General features: G+C 40.8%; 2 protein-coding genes across 6 annotated transcripts in view; one reads left to right on the forward strand and one right to left on the reverse strand.

Annotated features, from left to right (window-relative positions):
- The window catches only part of itsn1 (intersectin 1 (SH3 domain protein)), a 44,178-nt gene extending 28,826 nt beyond the window's left edge, over nucleotides 1-15,352 (reverse strand). For all 3 annotated transcript variants that reach the window (XM_084020520.1, XM_084020519.1, XM_084020518.1), the window contains exons 1-16: nucleotides 15,189-15,352; nucleotides 9,327-9,385; nucleotides 7,111-7,203; nucleotides 6,270-6,333; nucleotides 5,927-6,087; nucleotides 5,189-5,383; nucleotides 3,834-3,912; nucleotides 3,445-3,545; nucleotides 3,292-3,355; nucleotides 3,063-3,200; nucleotides 2,785-2,873; nucleotides 1,946-2,085; nucleotides 1,541-1,663; nucleotides 1,033-1,182; nucleotides 446-586; nucleotides 128-215 (exon numbers count right to left, since the gene is read on the reverse strand). In XM_084020520.1, the coding sequence (XP_083876646.1) occupies nucleotides 128-215; nucleotides 446-586; nucleotides 1,033-1,182; nucleotides 1,541-1,663; nucleotides 1,946-2,085; nucleotides 2,785-2,873; nucleotides 3,063-3,200; nucleotides 3,292-3,355; nucleotides 3,445-3,545; nucleotides 3,834-3,912; nucleotides 5,189-5,383; nucleotides 5,927-6,087; nucleotides 6,270-6,333; nucleotides 7,111-7,203; nucleotides 9,327-9,354 (1,654 nt within the window). In that variant the 5' untranslated portion in view covers nucleotides 9,355-9,385; nucleotides 15,189-15,352. The remainder of the gene's footprint in view (nucleotides 1-127; nucleotides 216-445; nucleotides 587-1,032; nucleotides 1,183-1,540; nucleotides 1,664-1,945; nucleotides 2,086-2,784; nucleotides 2,874-3,062; nucleotides 3,201-3,291; nucleotides 3,356-3,444; nucleotides 3,546-3,833; nucleotides 3,913-5,188; nucleotides 5,384-5,926; nucleotides 6,088-6,269; nucleotides 6,334-7,110; nucleotides 7,204-9,326; nucleotides 9,386-15,188) is intronic.
- A 1,042-nt stretch (nucleotides 15,353-16,394) lies between these two features.
- Nucleotides 16,395-21,612, forward strand: cryzl1 (crystallin, zeta (quinone reductase)-like 1). Of its 3 annotated transcripts, XR_014598000.1 has the most exons (14): nucleotides 16,395-16,582; nucleotides 16,882-16,959; nucleotides 17,359-17,431; nucleotides 17,545-17,589; nucleotides 18,167-18,235; nucleotides 18,741-18,874; nucleotides 18,958-19,069; nucleotides 19,316-19,336; nucleotides 19,748-19,846; nucleotides 20,001-20,113; nucleotides 20,258-20,363; nucleotides 20,441-20,486; nucleotides 21,034-21,241; nucleotides 21,293-21,612. XR_014598000.1 is itself a non-coding variant. In XM_084021790.1 (13 exons), the coding sequence occupies exons 1-13, from the start codon at nucleotides 16,517-16,519 to the stop codon at nucleotides 21,128-21,130; spliced, it is 1,059 nt and encodes a 352-aa protein (XP_083877916.1). In that variant the 5' UTR covers nucleotides 16,395-16,516; the 3' UTR covers nucleotides 21,131-21,612. The 3 variants fall into 3 exon arrangements, 2 of the variants coding, with proteins under 2 accessions (XP_083877916.1, XP_083877917.1); XM_084021790.1 differs by having other exon boundaries at nucleotides 21,034-21,612; XM_084021791.1 differs by lacking the exon at nucleotides 19,316-19,336 and having other exon boundaries at nucleotides 21,034-21,612.
- The last annotated feature ends 11 nt before the right edge of the window (nucleotides 21,613-21,623 follow it).

A 21,623-nucleotide genomic window follows, 5' to 3' on the forward strand; every position in this document is an offset into this window, starting at 1 on the left:
GAACATCAAAATACAACCGATACTAAACCACGATGCAACTCAACTGTATCCTAAATCTAATCTATGGCGAGAATATGCAAATATGATGAATATTTATAAGTGTGTGTCTAGTTTAGGTAGTACTCACGGTGCAGACTGTTCTGTTGAACCTGTTTCAACTGGTCATTGAGAATCTGTTTATCTGGAATTAGCCGCCCCAACCACTGCTGGGAGTCCTGCAGGCCAACATGAAGTCACATCAAGAATAATAATACATCACATACTCATGAGTCGTTTTAACATTTACTTTTTAAACTAAATATAACTTTATTAAAAATCCTAGATCACAATTGTACTACATGAACAAATTCTCCTTTTTTAAAGAATGTGGTTGAATGAATTGCTGCAGAAATGAATGTGAAGATTTTGTGTTTATTTGCTGATGGTTTCCATGTATTTTGCATACCTGCAGCTGCTGTTGTAGGAGGGTGATTTCAGCAATGCGTGTTTCTCTGGTCTGATTGGTCTGCTCCACCTCTCTCCGCTGGGCTGACAGGCGATACCGAACATCCTTTAGTTTGCCCTCCAACTGGCTCTTCTTATCATTCTAGAGGATTGGAAAGAGAGATGGAAAGGAATACATTATTACGTTTCTGCTGATGTGCACAGTATTAGGTTACAGAAATAATTTGTTGATAGCTGTTCTGTTTTTCCTGTTGGCATTAGGTCATTGCTTATGGCTCATTGTTGAAGAAACTATCAAGACCATCGTTGTCAAACACACACAAACAACACTCCATCTGTCAGTCCAAAGACTAACTCTCTGCAACTCGAGCCGCATACTGTTAGTGAGCTAGGTTAGCTCACGGGGTTTTTATTATAAAAGCTAGCGGTCAAGACTTTGACTCTGAATAACTGCCTTCCAGTATGGCATGTTGTCAGCTTTCCAAAATGGGACTCCCTTTGATTGAAAGGCACTTTAGTCTCTTGTCTACTCTGTGTATACAGCATTTTCGATTATGTGACTCGTTGCGGGTGCATAAGTTTGATTACCAGAGCTTCCAGTTCGAACTCCAGGGTCTTTTTCCTGGCTTTGAGCAGCACTATACTCTCCTGCTCTCGGTTTCGTTGAGTTAGAAGCTCCTGGCGACGCTGACGCTCCCACTCCAACTGACGCTGGCGCTCTAATTCTCGCTTAGCGGCCTGGAGGAACCAAGCACATAAACAAACACAAACAACACACACAAAAACCATTACATTTACATCCAAAGCAAAACATTACAGCTCAAAGAACAAGAACATGAACTAACATGAAATTATAAATTAATTTTCATGACACACTTCATTATACAAAACAAGAGATCAGGTGCAGGAGGTATTTGTCTCTACTGTAAGAGCTGAGATTTAAAGTGGGCAGCGAGAGGTCTCGAAGTTGTCTGCAGCAGATGTAATTACAAGGCTGCAGCAGTTAAATGTCAACTCAACCATGACTCTTCCAATTAAAATGCCGACACATGGTAATCATTTTTCTCCTTCTCCTCCTTGACTCTCTCCTTCATACCTCTCTCCTCTCTATCTCTTTGCGTCTCTCCTCTTCTCTATGCCTCTCCAGCTCTCTCTGTCTCTCCAGTTGTTTTTCTAGTTCGTGTTGTCGTCGCCGCTCATGCTCCATACGCTCACGCTCCTGAAAAACAAACATACAAAAACTAACTGGCAGAAAACACAACTCTATTATTTGTTATGGGTCACGCCAATGCATTTTCATTTCCTCAACACTTGTTGTAAGATAAATAGCTTACTAATTCAAAGACATGGGATACGTGCATGTTACAGTGAAAGCAGTGTGTGCGCTATTATCAATGCAAATATTTAACAGCCTAACACACAAGCCATCAGCCATGACCAATTCAAATTTTGAAGGCCCAGAATGCGGAAATAAGAAATCAATATAGTGAATAGAGTGTACCTTTCTCTCCTGTTCCTCTCTCTCCAGCGTGGCCAGCCTTTCCTGCTCTTTCCTCTGCTGTTCCTGCAGAGCCTGGCGTCTCTTCTCCAATTCCAGGTTTCCTCGTTCAAAGTTTTCCCTCTTCTTATCCTCAAACGTCACTTTGGTGATACAGAGAATGTCAATATAAAAAATTTACATTTGTTATGGTTTAACATTTTTAAAGACATAATATATGGTGTCATGTTTCTGGCCTTGCTTAAGGACCAAAAATTGTACATTCACTGCTCTGCTTTATTTCTTCATTTTTTTTATTATTTGTGAAATTTGTTTACTTCAATTATCTTAAACACAACATGCCATTGGGCAGCGAGATTTGATACATGATATAAGATTAAAGTAGCTCAAAAAACACATGATTAATAAAAACAAATATACGGGTCATCTTGATCATACAGGTCTTGGTTGAGCAGCAGGGAGCTGCCAGGTCTGCCACACCCATTCAAATCAACTGGTGACTTTCTATATCTTCATAAAATGAAGTACCTCACCTATCCATCTTGTATGCATGGGTGTAAGGGCACTTAACCAATAAAGTAATTAAAGTCACCTGGCCATAGTGTTACAAAGGTAACAAATCAAGCATAATTTCCAGAAAGGGGCAAGAGCGGGGAAGGACCAAACATGTATAAGAGAATGGGAGGAGCTTGGTGACAACAAATATTCTACTTTATTTCAAACTTTCACATGAACACAATGTGGGCTTCAAGACGTGGGGTCTTGAAGCCAACATAGATATGTGAGGGCCACTTCACTCCTTATTTGACTAGTAATATATTGTAATGCACAGGACGAATCACCTGGTAGCTTCTGGCTGCTCTCTACCTCCTCCTCTGCCTCTTCCTGGACGCTCTTCTGGTCCGACTGAACACTGTCACTTCGCACACGCCTAAGACCCACACACACACACACAAAAATACTTTGTATTCAATATGTTCATAATATCTGTAAAAAACTGCTTAGATGAATTCTAACTACATTGACCCTTAGATTAACATGAAACATTGTCACAAACATCAACTGCTTCAATCAATACACATAAGTATTTATGGCACACATCTAACGTGCTGCTGCTTACCTGAATGTGGGTGGGAGGTAATCTGGTGGTAACACAGGGGGCAGTGGTAACCCTGACATAGCCATATCTATGAGGTGCATGGCTAAGATAAACTCCTCCGCTGTTAGCTTTCCATCCTGGTCGATATCTGATAGACTCCTAAAGGGAGAAAAAAAAAAAGATTGGACAAATTAAGTCTGTTGTCTCCCATTTTGATAAAAATTAAATGGTTGACTTTCAATGTGCTGACCATATCGTGGCCAGCTGGCCCTGAGGAAGACTGGACTGCATCAGGATGGTTCGCGCCTGGGGGCCTGAGAGAAATCAGCAAACACATTAAATGCTGGGAAGAACATGACAAAAATATGACTACAAATAATGACATGTTAGTATGTGTGAGTACCTGTGAGGTGTCCACTCATCATCTTGTCATGGGAGTTAAAAAGCTGTCTGTACTTGAGCCTGGAGGACTGAGGAACAGCCCAATCACAGGGGGGCTGAACACTGGGACGGATTACAGAAAACAAAGAGTTAAGTGATGTGCCTTTACCACAAAGAAAGTTAAAAAAGAAAAACAAACGCATACAATGTTGGATGCACATTAAAAAATTCCCCTTAGCTCCTTGAGTGGTTAAAGTGAACAGCCTACATTTAAATTAACTTGATGCAAAAGGGCCAAAAGACAAATTCAGCAAATTAAAAGAAAAACAACAGGTTGCTTCGGGAATGTGACCAGAAATTGTCTTATTCTTTTAAATATTTACAAGCAACATTTCTGATAATGTGGCCTACCTAGCGGTGTCCAAGGATGGCCCCTTCTGCAACTTGGTATTGGAACGATTAAATGAAGCAGACTTGTTGACAGAGGCAGCTGAGACAGAGAAGAGCACATTGTAGTGTGAGGTTGTGGTCAGATACTTCTTTACTTTACTTACAAATAATGTATACACTTTGTAAAGCATTTGATTTCATGTCATTCTTCGAAGGTGTGACATTAAATTTAGTCAGTCAGCAACAAATGCATTGAGGAAAGAACCTGAGAGCACATGGAGTAGAACAGCAGAGAAGCAAATGATTATTGAGCAGCTAAAAAAAAAAATGTATATATGGTGTAACTTTCCAACCTTGATAGGTCTATAATTATACCATCATATTTCTTTCAGTCAATCATCTCTTGTCAGCACCCCTCTGACTTCTCTTGTTCCAAATACATTAGAAACCCAGTTGTACTCTCTTCAAACTTTCTGACCCACCTCCATACAACGCCATTTGTGATAACCACTTGTTTCTTCCCTTTATATTCTCTTCGTGAAAAGAGAGAGGAAAGAGGTCTGAGTCATTTTTCAGATTTATATCTAAAGGGCTCATTTGACACTTTTGATGACCTCTAAGAAAAGTCTAATTGACCCAAATCTCATTCGTTCCAGTATTTTCAAGCTTGCATGCCAAGTATGCTTGGCTTTTATATCCTTCCCACAGCCTTGAGCAGGTTCTCATTGAGGTGCTTCCCAATGGCATATGGTATCATCTCAATTTTACTGTACATGACCTTATGTTAGGGTGTGGCCTCACATGTGAGGATTAGGGGTTATTGGGAAAAAGAGCTTGTTGTGACAAACAAATGGCGGGAAGAGGCGGTTGTCAGGGTCAACTCGACATCTTCATGTATCCCTCTACGTTTAATCCAGTTTAAGGTCCTGCATAGGGTTCATTCTACCAAAGGAAGGCTTAGAAGGTTGTTTTATACCTGTTGATTTGCTCTCTGGATTCTCAATGCATCCGTTCTTTTAAGAAAGCACTATGGGCATCCTTTTTGTACTTTTTTCGTATTTTATTTTATTTACTTGTTGTGTGTGGGTTGTATTTATTTTTTTGTATGTGTGCGTTTTTTTTTTTTTGTCTTTCTGAGTTTGGGATTCAAACACTGAATTCAAAGCAGCTACACCTGGCTCGTAGCAAGGTGTGTAACCTCTCCTAAAAGGTTCTTACATAACTATAAAACAGTAGCTGCTACAGACATAAAACTGTAAATATGAATGTCTATATTATGTGTAAATAGAAGCTTAGAACTATGACCTTTGTTACACCCACAAGAAGCAACATAAACACATCAGCTCACCACATTCCCCTGTGTTGTTGCATGTTACCTGGGTGGGAGAAGCCGGAGATGGGCTGCATCAAGCCTGAGGGTGGGGCTCCGTTAGCAATAGGGGGAGGGAGGGAAGGAGGGGCAGATGAGACGAGTGGGGGAGACACTCCGACGGGGAGAGGTGGCAGGGGGAGTGGAGGCACGCCTGACAGAGGTGCTGTAATGGGAGGCATGGAAGGCATGGGGGGCATGCCTGGAGAAAAACAGAGATCAGAGATAAGGAATATCAATATTTATCTAGTGCTTGATTAGACATTATATATTCATACTCATACATGGGGTGTGAGAGCTACAGAAGGCTGATGGAGAGGAACATTATGACTCTTTCCTGTGTTTGCATTATAACTTTATTGAACAGCCTTGAAGGTGCACTGGACTAAAAGGGAGTGAGCAAGCATTTCCTAAATGACCTTTGGAAAATAAAGTGCGACGTCATCCCGAACAAATATATCTCCATTGATTCACCAGAACACAGTTTACTACCGCCTTTAAACATTGAGGAAAAGCAGTTGTCACATGAATTGATAGCAACAGATCGTATCTCTGTTATAACATTACACTGTGTGCAGTGTTCCTATAGTAACTTAGCAGCAGTGGACCATCACAGAGCAAGATTAACCAGTGCAGGGGAAGAATTAAATTAAAATGACCATTGTCTTTCATAAGTAACTTCCATGTAATGCCGTAATACAATTATTTCACATATGCAGCAATTGTGTGATTGTATCCGTCTTACCAAAGCCGCTCTGTGGGGGTAAAGTCAGTGGGGGCGGTATCATACTGGGAGGAAGCGCTGGCGGCAGAGGGTGACCCTGGAGTTTCAGTTTGATGAGTTTCATGGCGATGGAGAACTCGTGGATGTCCATACGACCATCGCTGTTCATATCAGCCAGAGCCCTTAAACGGTACACAGAGACACATTAATGTGAATAAATGACTTACTGTTACAAGAAAAAAAAAGAAGAATGAGATGTTGTGAATGGACTTTAAAACTAAACAGAATATAACTTCATCATCATGATGAAGGCTTGAACTTAATATCTGTGAGCTAGCAGAAATGTCTTAGCTATGTGACTCACCAGATTTGGGCCAGGATGGGAGGGGGCAGACCTGACTGCAGGAAGAAGTTCCTGGCTTGGTCGCCTTTAAAGACAAACAGAACAAGATGTGACACCGGACAAAAACAAAGGCCACTTAGCCAAAGGCCATTTAAGAATACATACATATTTGATTGTATCTTAAAGTCTTAACACACTGCAAATAATATTCTTTATTACACGTTCTCCAAGTCAATACAATAATTAAACTGATGAGGACCATGCCATCAGGTGCACAACACAACTTAGCAGAAATGATCACAATCAATGATAATAAAAATAATTGTTAGCTACAACCCTAGATATCTTCACTAATTGAAAAACATCTAATATCAATAGCCCTTACTGGGCTAATGAATTCCAATAATGTTTTCTTTAATGAAATATTGTTTTCTTAATAAAACCTAAGCCCTATTAGAATCGGACTAGTGTTACCTATTACCTCATTTGGAGGTTGTCTGTGATCTCAATCCCGGACAATGTGTTATTTTTTCTAATTTATCAAGAAACAATTCCACTGCAATCATCTCTGTGATTTGGGTTAAAATTTTCTTTTTTCAAAGTTTTTTTTCTTCTGCCTCTTTAGGACAGGTACAATTATATATTTTTTTGACAGCATTATGGATACAGGGGGCCAATCTTGATCTTCATTTCTAAATCACATGAGTAACTGTGCAAATAGGGCTTTGTTTTCTTGAGTTAGATTCTGTTTTCTGTACAACGCATACAAGCACTGAGGACCTTGAATGACACTGCTCTGCTCTTGTTCACGTCCTCATCTCAATTTACCCATTCACTGTAAGGGAGAGGGAAAAACTGTTACCTGTGATATAACCTCCGACAGTCGGAGAGAGGCTGAGAAACTGCTGATCATGTTTGGCTCTCTCATCCACCGAGATCAGAAACACATCTGGACCTAACCCACAAAAGACACACATACACACCAAGCACAAAGGCCAAGACAAAGCCAGACACAGACAGAGGGAGAAAGGTGAGTCATGAGAAGAATGTGTTAGTCATGAGTTTTAGTTCCTGTTGGAAGATTCCTAATAAATGACACGTATAAGGAGGTGTCAACTCTCAAGGACTGATGAGGGATGAAAATACAGATCGAGGGATGAAAATACAGATCAATGGATGGCTAGTATGGCAAGTCAGTCTCTGATTCAGAAATATGTGAATTTAATAAGATTCATCATAAACTGATGGGGATGATTCAGTGGCCATATAACATAATTAGCTAGTCTGCTCTACTAATAGCACAGTTTCCACTATTGTTTTTTCTTCAAAAATCAAATTAGATTCCACATCAGTTGGTTAGGAACCAATCAGAGCAGTGGTTGTCTATAGCTCCAGCTCCTTCCTGTATCATTTACCGTTTGGTGAATCATCATGGTGACTCATTTTTAAATGCAATATCAGTTGCTACTGAGAGAAACGTTATTTCCTCATACAACAGCTATTATTTGCAATATGCCGATCTTGTGGATACAGTAATTTTCCAAATGGTAATTTTGCCTATACCTATCCAAACTTTATATTGACAGCATCAATATTGTGATATAACACATACGCAGTTATGTCCTAATTCAGTCTTCATGTACCAGTGATGCACAATGGTTTGAGTGGCTGATCCTTATAGAGTGGCGAAGCCCCGCCTTTCTATTTCCGGTACATAGGACCTCAAAATGAAATACTGATGCATGTATTCCTATGGCGAGATCAAAATTATTTTCTGGTCCCGTTTGAATTGTGCCATGAATTTCACATATGTTGTTTGTGGTTTTGAATTTTTCATGGAAAAAAACTACGATTTCTCACGAAGAAGTTTGATAATGGTATATTTTGTGTGAGGCTGCTTTGTGAACTACAGCTCTTCGCTGCTCTCGACACGAATGATATCCGTCAGTTTGAGCCAGCGATTCCTCGTCTTCTCATCGGACGGGAACCGAAAGAATAAACAGCCGTACCTGCTGGAATGGGAACAATCAGGAACAAAACACACCGGCATCTTCGTCTGATCGGCACTGAATCGCTGTTAGAAAGGGTGATGACGTGCCGTCACATACGCAACGTGTAGTCTTTCTCGTTGTGTTTTCTCTACAGCCTTAAACTGAACAATTGCACAATAAACAGTCAAACTCTTGACGTGAAAAAAAAAAATGTAAATCCACAAACATCATATTTCTAATTCGGGGAATATAACGACTGGGACCAGCAAATAATGATTTCAGCTCCATTGAGACCCATACATTTTTTACAATCTCAGAGGTCCCATGGAGTCTAGCGGACTCTATTCAGGATAGAGTCAAGTATGCATATGTTCTATCCAACAGTTACAAATCAGTTTATAATAATAATAATAATAATAATGGATTGGATTTATATGGCTCTTTTCAAGACACTCAAAGCGCTCTGACAAGGTTCCGGGTTCCATTCATTCACACACAGTCATACTGGTGGTGAACTACGATAGTAGCCACAGCTGCCCTGGGGCAGACTGACGGAAGCGTGGCTGCCATTCTGCGCCTACGGCCCCTCCGACCCCCACCTCAAACATACAGCAGTCATACACATTCACACGAGGCAAACTGGGTGAAGTGTCTTGCCCAAGGACACAACGACCATGACACAGTGACAAGGGCGGGGATCGAACCGCCGACCCTCCGAACATTAGCCAACCCGCTCTACCAACTGAGCCATAGTCTCAAACTGTCTGCCTTTGTTTCTATCCTTTTTGTCCTCCTGTTGGGAAATATGTCTGTCTGCCTCCAATCTATCATTGACAGCACTTACCACAGATTTCATCCAGAAATGAAGTAACTTTATGGGCTTGTTTGACAGTAAGACTGATACATTATCTGGGGAGGATTCCAAGATGTGGATGTAAAATGAGAAGGTGTGGCTCGTCTTCCAATGCACTTGTGGAATATTATTGCAGATTAATGGAGCAAAGTGCAACTTGCCCTTGGCTTACCATTGGCTGTCAACTCTGAGAGGAAAATGCAAACATTATCAGTTACACACAAACATACTGACCTGTGAATGTGGTGGGGAACTGTGCCATGGTTCACTCAGTCTTCTGAACTTCACAACACCTGAAATCACAATCGCATCACATTTAGAAAAATTGTATTCAGGCTATCTCATTGAATATTTTTACCTACTCAGTAATGCAGCAGTATAATCAATATTTTAGTGATATAACCACAACATTTCATTGGTGAGTAGGGTTGGGCCATATCATATCGTTCACGATATACCGGTATTATTTTTTTTTACATGATAAAAAAAAAATCATATTGCGATATTCTGATTGGTTGACATAATAACGTCACACCGTTATGCTACACATGTATGCTCACATGCGTCATGCAGCGCAACTCACGCAGCTCAACAACATTCAACAACAAGCATGAATGAAAGCAAACATGGCTGAAAGCAATACTGCAGAAGAAGGCATTTCCCAAATAAGGAGCTACTTCAGTGAGTTAATGCTGTTTAGAAACTAGTGACTACTGACTAAACTGAAACTTAACTGAGCAATATATATTTGTTTTAGTTTTTACTGAATATTTCAAGGCAAACTGTTACATTTACCCTGACAAATAAAAGGATAACACTTATTTTGTTGCAATTGTATGTTCTTGAAATGAATAACAACCTATTTTTCAGTGTTTTGTCATATAGTCAAATATATCGTTATCACCTAAATACCCTATATTGCCCACCCCTACTGGTGAGCCACAAAAAATGCTTTCAAAGTGAAGAGGGTAGCTTGTGTAACCAAGGTGAGTAAACCAACTAGATGCTTAACAGCATATTAAAACGACAAAATCATCAACTGTCAACTGCCAAAAGTGCTGATACAGTGGGCAAACTCAGTCAGAGGAAATTATTTTCCAGCATGAGTCTGGAGGCAATGTTCCTCTGTGCTGTCTTTTGATGGTCAAGTTGTTCATTTCTAGTTACATGGTGAACATTTATGGTTCCTGTGGATTACGTAATTGTTTTGATGTGACGACGGATGCACACAAAAAAGCACAAAGCAAATAAATAAACTTGTTCTCAAGTTCTCAATAAGGAATATAGCAGGTTTAAGTCATGCTTTTCCATGTCAGCAGGGCAGGCTGCCCGAGTATACTTGCTTGTTTTCAAAACCACTCTGCTTCACACTCATTTAGACACATTCTCACTTGGGAGCTGACCACAGTAAAAAAAAAAACAGTTTTATACAGTTGGCCCTTAAAAAAGCTCCACTGGATTATTTCTTAAGTCAGTGGTGATACAAACTGGAAAGTTACTAACTAAAAAACACCAAAAAAACAGGGAAGTAGTGTTTTTAAGAAAATGGGTTAGTCAGAATATGTGCAATGTCCATTGGAAGATCATCTTCCACCCACCTAAGGACTTTTTTTAAGTCACTGAAAACTTAGCATTTTAGTGGACAGATATTAAGTTATTTTTAATAAAAAACAAAAACACACCTCTGCCCTAGAAATATGTTAATCAGATCCAGACCTGCCCCCCTCCCCTGTATCCATCTGGCCAGCAACAACCCATAATAACAATCTGATACACATTGCAACAGACAAGGACTTAGTGAGTGAGTGAGTGAGTGTGTGTGTGTGTTTGTGTGTGTATGGGGGGGGGGGGGGGGGGGGGGGCAGTTTGATGGGATTCTAAGAAATCTATTTCTGAGACTTTTGCCACCACCACAGCATAATGGTGGTGGATGGAATTCAGTCCATGGTGTTAAAAAATCTCATCTGAACTCAACTCTTTCAGGAAACAGTTACTGCTGTGGACATTTTCGCTGGGACTATTTCTTCAGCAGAAAAGTGTTCTTGGCCTATTGAAGAGTGTACTGTGTGTGTTTAATTATCATCAGAGTGGGAGGACAAAGTAACCAGTTTAACTAGGTCAGACGAACAAAGCCCACACACACACACACACACACACACACACACACACACACACACACACACACACACACACACACACACACACACACACACACACACACACACACACACACACACACACACACACACACACACACACACACACACACACACACACACACACACACACACACACGTCTGCCACTGAGAAAATACTGAAGCAGTTGAGCAACTACAGTAGATATTTCTCTAATTTTCTGCGGTGACATATTCAACTTCAGAGGCACCACTATGCCAAGCATCATGACCACTTTGAAAAGTATGTCAGTTTAGTGAGATATGATTTGAACTGGCAAGTGACAAAATCCAAGGGTTTATGGCATTATTTATAAGGCTCATATTCAGCCATTTCTTTATTAAATTACAGCAGAGAGAGCACAGTCTCTCTGAAGTTACAGAGAGACTGTGCTCTCTGTAGGTGAAGTTACAGGATTTGGATCAAGATGTCCTTTTACTTCTCATGCTGGCCAAAATGTACTGAGGTGTAAGAGGTAGCCAAAATTCTGTCCAGCAAATAAGCTGCTTATGAATCAAAGTGGCTTTTGTTTATGAGTGCCAGTTTACCACAATACATCAGACTAAAGCAACCTAACAGCAAAAATGTAGAAGCAGCCAAAATAACAGAATTCACCAGGTGATTACTTCACGCAATTCATCTTTAATTTAATCATTTTAATTCTCTGATCATATTCGTTTTTTTATTATCATATCAGTGTTTAGTTTTAATATTGCAAAAAAGTCATGCTGGTTTACTGTAAATTTAGTATAAATTATTAATCCAACTGCAAACTAAATGTAAATGAAAATTCAACCGTCTATACATTTGAATTTGTTTGTTGCAGTTGTCGTGCATCTGTTTCCTTTGTCATGAATGTATACTAGGGGGTTTCATGCTCTGTTCTCCCTGTGTACATGTATTGTATTTATCGGATTAGTCTGCATAATTAGAGCATTGATGGAACTGGAGTACTTGGTCTGTTATCAAGGCTTGTGGCAGATGCCTGTTTAAGCCCCTCACACACACACACACACACACACACACACACTGTATACCAACTGATGCTGTGTCTGGACATCACAATGCTGGATAAATAAATAATATTCTTATACTATTTAATACTGAGTGTTGCAATTTATGTTTCTGGCATCCCAATTTTAGTCTACTTCCACTCAGTGTTGTCTTCATTATTGATTGGACTCTATGCATCTGTTAACATGCTGCTTTCAATAGCAGTGTAAACATCGCATTTCTGACAATGCATTCAACATTACTGATTCTAATGTAAATTGGGTTTTTCATGAAAAGGCATTTTTATACAGAGATGCTGGCATAATCACAAAAGAAGACCCCTCGATAAGCCGCAATCGCACCATTTATACTGAACTTTGGTTTGCGACACAATGCCTGCTTTTACACAAGCATCCCAGCTTTGCAGAACCAGAGAGTGTGACGTGTTGCACAACGCCGTTGGGGGTACCTTTTTGCCTTGTGTCTTGCCCAGTGTTGATTGACTATTAAAATGATATCATGTGTTGGAAAAGTTATCTAGAGATATAAAAAAAGCCAAACATCAAAATGGGCAACACATCGCGTAACTGTCCATTTAATTCACTGTGCTGAATAAATCCCTAATTCCTCAGGCACCTGATCCTCCATTGTTTTAGTCTGAAGTAGAGCAGAAATAGTGAGTCAGTTAATCAATTAGCTGATTGACAAAAAATTAATCACCGTCTGATATAGAAGTCTTTCTCACTGACACATTGAAGAAAACACAGACTCTCAACACACCCTGTGACACTGTCCCTAAGCTCTGTGTCTCCCTCTCCAAACACATTCTTATCACACTGATGTCAAGTGGTGAGGCATGGGAGGTGACAGGACGCTAACCCAGCTCCTCCTGTATCACTCCATCCTTCCCTTGGGCTCCCTCCCCCATACCTTCACACCAACACGCCTGCCAGCCCCCACAGCTGGCTAACATTAGCACTATCACAATGTAAAACCTGATAGGAGGGCCAAAATGCTTTGGACGGTAACAAGCTTAATAAAAACAATGCAATATAAAATAATGGTTGTTGCATAATGAGACAATAATGTACCGCCTTTACATGTGTGCTGTTGTTAAACAGGATTATTGGGAGTTGCTTTACTAAAGCAAAATAAGCGTAAAAACATCAATGAGCATGGCTTTGGAGGGGCTGGTCATAATAGGCATGTGACCCTGAAATCAGGTTACCAAATAGTATTCCTTGTAAAAGTATATGGCTGGCTTTATATTAGGGGATAGGGGTGTGTGATACTGTATGAATAAAATCTGATGTATAGGATTTGTTGCACACACAGGTCACATTCAGCAGGAGAATGATCCACCTACACAACACTTCAACTAGTTGAAGTAGCTTGGTACAGCAACAACATCTGATGAGGCTACTAGGCACAGAGGGCCAGTTACAACTCACAGGTGAAACAAACTGCCCAACTACTGCATATATCCAAAACAATGGTAATGCACCAACCACACATGCCTGTTATGACCAATTATAGGCCTTTATCTTTTAGTTAGTATTACAGAGGGAGAGCAAATGTCATGTCACTGATTATCACATGAGTATGTGAGTATGAGACTTCAAAACTACAGTTACCTTGCACACAGCATCGTCAAGGACTGCTCTCACCCCAACCACAGACTGTTCACCTCACTCCCCTCTGGAAGTTGTTACAGGTCTCTCTGCACCCGGACCAGCAGGTTCAGAGGAAGCTTCTCCCCTGCACCTGACACTCTGAACTCTCCCTGCACTTGGTGACAACCAACTAACGAATGCCCCCCCCCCCCCCCCCTGCATTTAGTTGTCTCTGTACTTGTACTCTGCACAATGACAATAAAGTTGAATCTAATCTAATCTAGTTTGCCAGTCTCATGCAAAATACCTGCTATACTGTTAGCTATACTGTGTTATCTACAGGAGGTGCTCATTACAAACATACATACCATTGCAAATGTGTCTTTGTACCATTTGTTGGGATAGTTTTCAATGTATTCAAAACAACATTTCTAAGAATCAAGATTGATACTGGATCAAAGTTTATTGAGTATTTCGATGAAGTTGCAAGTCATTTCGCACCATCCGGACTGTTTTTTTTATCTGGTCTCCCACTGCCTATGAGCATCCGTGTTACCATAGAAACTAGTCCTAACTGATAGAGTTCAGTAAGTTCATCAAGGTCAATAAAACGCTCAAGTCACACATCAAATATTACAGGGTGAGTGTGTTCTCATGTACTGTAACAGGAAAGGGTCTGTTCATCAATTCATTTTCACTTCCTGTATTATTTCCTTGGACTCAACTATGGTAAGGCGCTTCGCTCAACAACCCTAAAGCAAAATACAAGCATACAACAGAGGCTTGTTTTGACTGGACAGGTGGCCAAATTACTTCCATCAATTTTAATGTGAACAAATGTTAGGGTAACTGACAAGCCCTCCACCCATGACAGTGGCTGTCTGTCCCAGCACTGTCGACAACCTTGTCGAATCATCATCTTCCTCTCAACCGACCGGCTACTAACAGTAATGAGGCTAGGTTTAATTAATACCCGTCATAACGTTAACGATACAGGTCACAGGCTGGCAGTGCAGATGCAGTGATTTAACATTAGCCTACTGGCTAACTGTTAGAAGCAGCTGGATGGCATCGTCTTCCCATTTGTGTCGCCCGTTCTTGCTACACAAACCAATAGTACACAAATCTTAGATATGTTACTATCACAGCTTGAGGCTAACACTAGCAAGTCACACCGGGTAAAAATGACCAAGTAGCCGCGCTAACGTATATCACTGCAGCTAGCAAGCGGGCTAACCTGTGAGAAGCTAACGTCAGCTAGTCAGCCCGCTCAGGGACATTCTTCCACACCACACATACTACACTCTGCTCTTACCTCATAGTTCAGTTGCCATCGTGAAATACAGGCTAAAGTTGCTCGTTGCGTGTTTATGTGACCATATAATGTGCTATCTCCTCCCAAATGGGCTGTTTTATCTGCTAAACCCTTTCCGGTGATTCTCCTGTGGTTCCAAAATCCCGACCGACTGAGGGACAGCTGGAAAATGGGGTAACGCTTCTGACATATCGCGAGATGTCTTGCAGCTCCTATAATAACAATGCAATCTCGCGAGAATTGATGAGCCGTTGGACGCTGTGAGAAGGATTAGTTGCGCTCCTGCCAGGCCGGCTGCTGTTTATGAGAAACATTTGTTTTTTTTGTTTTTTGTCTCATCCCAAAGTAACACAATCAATATAACAATAACGTATATGTCTATCAGAATGATAACACTTCAAGTTCAACAAAGTCACCCAAGGCTTCCCCACAATCAAACAAGGGAAAGAGCATAATCAAATTATCAGTTACATACGGTATTCATTTTTGGGAATAATCTCTCTCTGAACTGATCCCAAGATCGAGGATCGAGAAATTACATAAAATAGCTCTAGCTATATAATCCACAGTAATGAGTAGAATGATTTAGCTGCATAAAAAAACAATGTACCTAATAGGCCTAATCATAAAAGATTTTAAAAAATCAATTCAAAAGTCTAAACGTGAGAAACTTGAATTTAAAAACAGCTGCCATGGGTTAGAAGGAGGTATAAAAATGGGGATATTGACAGAGAGTGTGAATATGCATTTTCCAATTCAGAGAACGGAACATGAACAAGTTTGGAAGATATGATAATGTCTGTCCTTATATACCAAAATGAAATATATAAAATCTACATACAAGGCAGTGTCATATATGATGGTTTAGACATAACAGAAGAAAAATATGGATCAAAACAAAATTATACTTTTGTGGACACATTTCTGGAGTTTTCGACAGTGGGTAGCGCATATAAACTGTGACACATAATCGATTGCAAATACAAAGCTGAACTAAAGAGGGTGGATGAAATAAATCTGGATGAATATAAATGATGGGGGATTCCCTCACTTCACATGGTAGAAATTATAAAGTTATAATGGGTTATTTAGTCTTGGCGCATATATGGTACTTTAAGATGTAGTAATCAGTAACATCCAATAGAGGGCGATATCATTTGGGTGTTTTAATTCTACAGCAAACTAATAAACAACAAAGAAGAAGAGGTCAGCTGACTCAAGCTACTGAGCAACTAAAAGGCAGCAATATCGACTAGAAAAATAAATAAATATACAGGATCATTGTCGAGTTGCGACCTCCTAACTGCATGGATTAAAGCTACAACAGTATGAAAGGGTTATACTGCCGAGCTGGGGCAGGTGATGCTGAACCCAAGTTCCTTATCCAGGAAACGGTGAGTTTGTTTCGTCCTTCGGGGTCCGCCTGTGGAGGTGGATGCTGTAGGCTGGCATCGATACACGCTGAAACATCAGATGAGGGAAGGCACAGGAAACTAAGCTGCATGTGTGAAACTGTGGCTCCACCTGCAGACATCCTTGTGCAGCAGAGATTATATGTGGGAAGCATCACCACAGTTTACAGTGCATCGTAGGGTTTAGAGGAAGGGAATGCTAAATGCTTGATGGTTGACGTCTAGGTGTCTGTGACTTTTGTGCAGCTGATCCAATCTTGTGTCTACTTGTTCCCCTCCAGAGTCTCCCGGAGGTTTTGGGTAGCCATCTGGTCAGAGTCCAGGTAAAGGCATGTGGACTCAGCCCACTGGACCTCAAGGTACTGAAATCATGGAAGATGTCGAAATAGACGTGAGCGTGACCAAACGGTATAGAATCCAAGACGAAACAGACACTTTCCTTTATTGGTTATTATGGACGAGTTATTTTTAAATCAATCAATTAATGCACAGGGCGGTCCAATTAGAGTTGTTTTGGCCCAATTGTCATTTTTAAATGACCAGATGCAACTTTTAAGTGCATTATTAAATGTTATAATGGTTGAAATACATCGTAAAATCTTCAAGTCCTCATCGTCAACTTCCAAACTGTATCCTTCCAGCTGAAAGGCTGCATGGAGTTGTAGTTATATTGTGTCAGTATTGTTTCGTAACTTTCATGCAAATGGCGTCAGTTCCCCTTGTGACTCTGATCTCTGCTCATCTGTCCTGTGCTGCAGCTGCTTGATGACTTGGGGATTCAGAGAGATCTAATTCCTGTTGGTAGAGAGGTGGCCGGGGTGGTGCTGCAAGGTTGTACACACACACTTTTCACTGGTGTTGCATGATTGTTCAGAAAGAATAGATGTGCGTTCATAGTGAGGCCCTAAGTAGACCTTTTGTCTGTTGTGGTTTTTTTTCTGCAGTGGGTGCCAAGGTGTCTTTCTTCCAGCCAGAGGATGAGGTTGTAGGTAGGACTGTTTTTTTTTTTTTTTTTCATCTGATCTACAGTGCCCTGCAAAAGTATTCACAACCCTCAGCGGTTTTTCTTCTTTTGTTGCATTACGCCCTGGAATTAAAATGGATTTTTAGTTGGATTTTATGGGCTTACACGGAAATAGTCAGAATTGTTGAAGAGAAATGAACAAATCCATTCTAACATAATGGAGACAATATGGCACCACAATATCATTACTTTTGCAAGGCACCATGGGAATTCTCCCCTGACTCTGACGACGTTTGTTGGCGAAAGCATGTGATGTAAAGTGTGTGGACGCTGGAGAGCGTGACAGGCATTTTCAGGGTTATTTTTGGAATGCCTGACTTTGCTCATATCTGATTACTGAACTAATTATTTACAATAATTAAATCTGCCCCTTCATATTATTAACACATTGCGATCCCGAGTTACAAAAATCTGGAACATTGTTATTCTTTTGACTGTGCCATTTTGAATGCTTAATATTGTAACATAAGTAATCAATCACAGTATTAATGGTGCCCATGTTATTCTTACTCATAGCATATCATATATACTTCCCTTTCCAGGTATTTTGCCCCTGGACTCTCCCTGCTCTGGACTCTGTGAAGCCATTGACATCGACGAACACTTTTTAGGTATCACCGAGGACACACATGCACCAACGCAGTTCACACAACATAAACTTTGTTCCTGCAACAAGCTGCTTCCGTTCTCACCAAAAACGTCCACCAGCAGGTTTCTTTTCTATTGAGAGTCATCACTTCTTCCATTTTTATCCTGATTCCGTCCGTGTGACAAGTCAGCTTGCAAAGAGGGCCACATCACAGCCAGACATTGAAAAAGGTCAAACTGGTCTCAGCTCCTTCAAAGCGGCATGCATAGTCGTTTTCTGAAGGCACCGTTCTCTGTTGACCTTTCGTCTGTGCCTCATATACTTCAAAACCAAAGTGGCGCTGGCAGTTTAGAAATAAAAGCACCCTAAATGCACAAACTTCTCCCTTTTTCACCTGTAGTTTCTCTCCAAGTTCATGTTGAAGCTTTGCACAATAAAAGAGAAGACATTTTTTTTTTAAATAAAGGCATCAAGGCTTAAAGACATCTGTAAAACTGATCAAATATATGTTTGTTTCTGCTCTCCAGTTCAGAAGCCAGAGAAGCTCAGCTGGGTGAATGTTGCGGGAGCGCTGCGCGATGGCCTCTGTGCTTACACCGCTCTGCACACACATGCTCACGTGGCGGCCGGACACACACTCCTGGTCATGGACGGAGCCAGCGTATGTAGAAATAGTAAAGAAACTGACCGTCCACTGGTGTGCATGCAAGGCTAAAGTTCCCATCTCCTCTCCCTCGTCCTCAGTCTTTTGGCCTCATGTGCATCCAGTTGGCTTGTTACCACGGAGTGAAGGTTTTCACGACATCACACTCACCGCAAGAACACACATTCCTCGAGCAGCTTCGACCCAGCGTAGGTAAGTACTGGCCGGCACTGTGACGTCCCCAGTTCACTTTTAACAGGCTTTTTTAATCGTTCTTAACAGTAACGTAAACCCAATCGTCATAGAGTGTCTGTAAAATGATTTGAAATGCATTCTCTACAACCTCACAGCAATTATTTCCCTTTCACATTATCATTTCATGCTCTTTTGCTCGTCTTTTTTTGCATATTTTTCCTGTCTCCTTCTGCTCTTTTCTTCTCCCCTTCATATTTTCCTCAGGTGTTCAGGATCCTTTAGTGGGTGAGATCTTTTCTTTCTATCTTCCTAACTGACTTACATGTTGCTTCCCTGCTGGTCTTCTCATTCTCGATCTAAATGGCAGTTTGATCAATCAAAATGAGCTGTAGGTTTATCGCTTTGTGTATTCCACCTCGTCTGTCTGAATCTGGGATGAAATCCCCACAGTTCTTATTGCAGATGTTCTTGTAATAACGTAAGAGATATTAGTCATGTGACCCCAAAATAAGATGGAACAACAGGAAGAAACTATCCCCATCTAAAACCTACTGCCCCCATGTGGCAAACCACTGTAACCACTGCAATTTAAATTAGCTTCAAATGAGATATTTTTAGACTGGTATTCTTTCAGCAGATTTTATCATTTTTAAATGCGTCATGAACCTGATTGACCTGTGACCTTTGTGTGCAAAGCCAAGGTTATTCCAGTGTATAAAGGCTCATCGGACATGCTGTCGTTGGTTTGGGAGGAGACGGGGGGACTGGGAGTGGACATAGTCATAGACTCTGGAGGTAAACACATTTGTTCTGTTTCACGCTGTTAACGCTGATGACCGTGCGTGACTGTAGAAATGTACTCCACATATGTTAGAGTGCACTAAGGCTGCTGTTGTAGATTAACTTTGATTCGACATCATAACACCAGAACATTTCCATGTGTTCATAGTGCGTCTGCAAGAGGACGAGTCAGAGGAGGCGAAGCTCCTCCCACACAAACATGACATCATCAGTGCACTTGGAGTAGGGGGGTACTGGGTCACATCCCACAAAGACCTGCAGGCGAGTCAGAGCTGCATCATACAACGATGACTTCATAATATTTATTTTAGAATCCCTCAAAAACACAATATATATATCAACTTAATTCTATTCATAATAGACTAAAAAAAACAAATACTCTTGCTATTCTTTTGTTTTTTACAGTTGGACCCTCCAGATTGCAGATTGCTTTACTTAAAATCAGCCTCTATGTCATTCCTCAACCATGAAGTGTGGACGGCCTCATCAGCTCAGCAAGGCAGATACCTGCGTATCCTTTGCCCACAGTGTGAAATGTAAAACATCTGATCAGGTACATAAACTCCCTCCTTCACAGACTTGTCTCAGATATTCTCAAGGACATTGTGGAGAAGATGTCAGCTGGAGTACTCAGGTAACTCAACACAACAGTCACTCAGTAGGGTCACATCACCAGGGAGTAAGATATCCTGTTTAGCTACGGGTAGATAGTTGTGTCAGACACCACATTTCCCAACAGGATGCGTGGAAATTTATCAAATTCAGTACATGAAATATCTAACTTTGAATTCAGTGTTTCTTGCAGAAATGCTCCCTCGTATAAAGGTTAGGCTAAATCACTAAGTAGGTATCTTTTCTCGTCTCTTTGGTGCAGTCAGGTGAACATGGCACATGGCACTTTGTTGCATCACATGACAGTATTTTAGGCCACTAAACCAAGTGTGCTGGGCTTTGAAGCAAATTTGACATCCAAACTGGAATAACAACTTTCTGGTCCGTCACGTGATGCCATTGAGCCCAAAATGATAACAGCGTACAGACTTGCATTGGGAAAGAGGCATCTGTCAATCTGCTAATATTTTTTTATTTATAGGTAAATCAATTTCCCAGTACGAACATGACTAGCCCTCACTTAAATCATTGTGTCTCTTGGCCTGTCTGGTTCCAATCTGTCTCTCCAGACCTCAGCCCGAGGAGGCGCTCCCTCTCTATGAAGCTACGGTTGCCATGGAGACTGTCCAGCGTCACCAGAAGAAGAAGGCCGTTGTTCAACTCTGACCACAACACTGCTGAGATTTAAGACGATGCCATCTAGGATTCACAGGAATTGTTTGGGGTTTTATTTTTACAGTTCCGTTTAATATAACAAATGAACGATTTGAAACAGTGATTGTTTTCACTTGTGAATTGGTTTTAGGGGTTAAGCCTGTCACAGCATGCATCATGTGGAACACAAGCAGACACCATGACCTTGTTGCCTGGAACAAAACACCAATATTAACACCTGTTGTTAAGACTCTCCAGTTCACTTGACCTGCTTGACTTAAAGCTGCAGGACGAGTCTATTTTCTTTATTTCTAACGAGCCACTGTTTCTTTCCAACACACCTTTGATCAGCTTATGAATATGTATGATTTCATGCTACGAGACAACAACCTACATAAAAAGCCTGTCTGGTCTGTGTTCCTTACATCGTATTTCTTTGTAAATCCACAAAGCTTTGTTTGACTCAATAAATACACATTTTTATGATGACTGCAGGTCTCTGGTG

Source organism: Eutrigla gurnardus, assembly GCF_963514095.1.
Source record: "Eutrigla gurnardus genome assembly, chromosome: 11".
NCBI classification, from domain to species: Eukaryota; Metazoa; Chordata; class Actinopteri; order Perciformes; family Triglidae; genus Eutrigla; species Eutrigla gurnardus.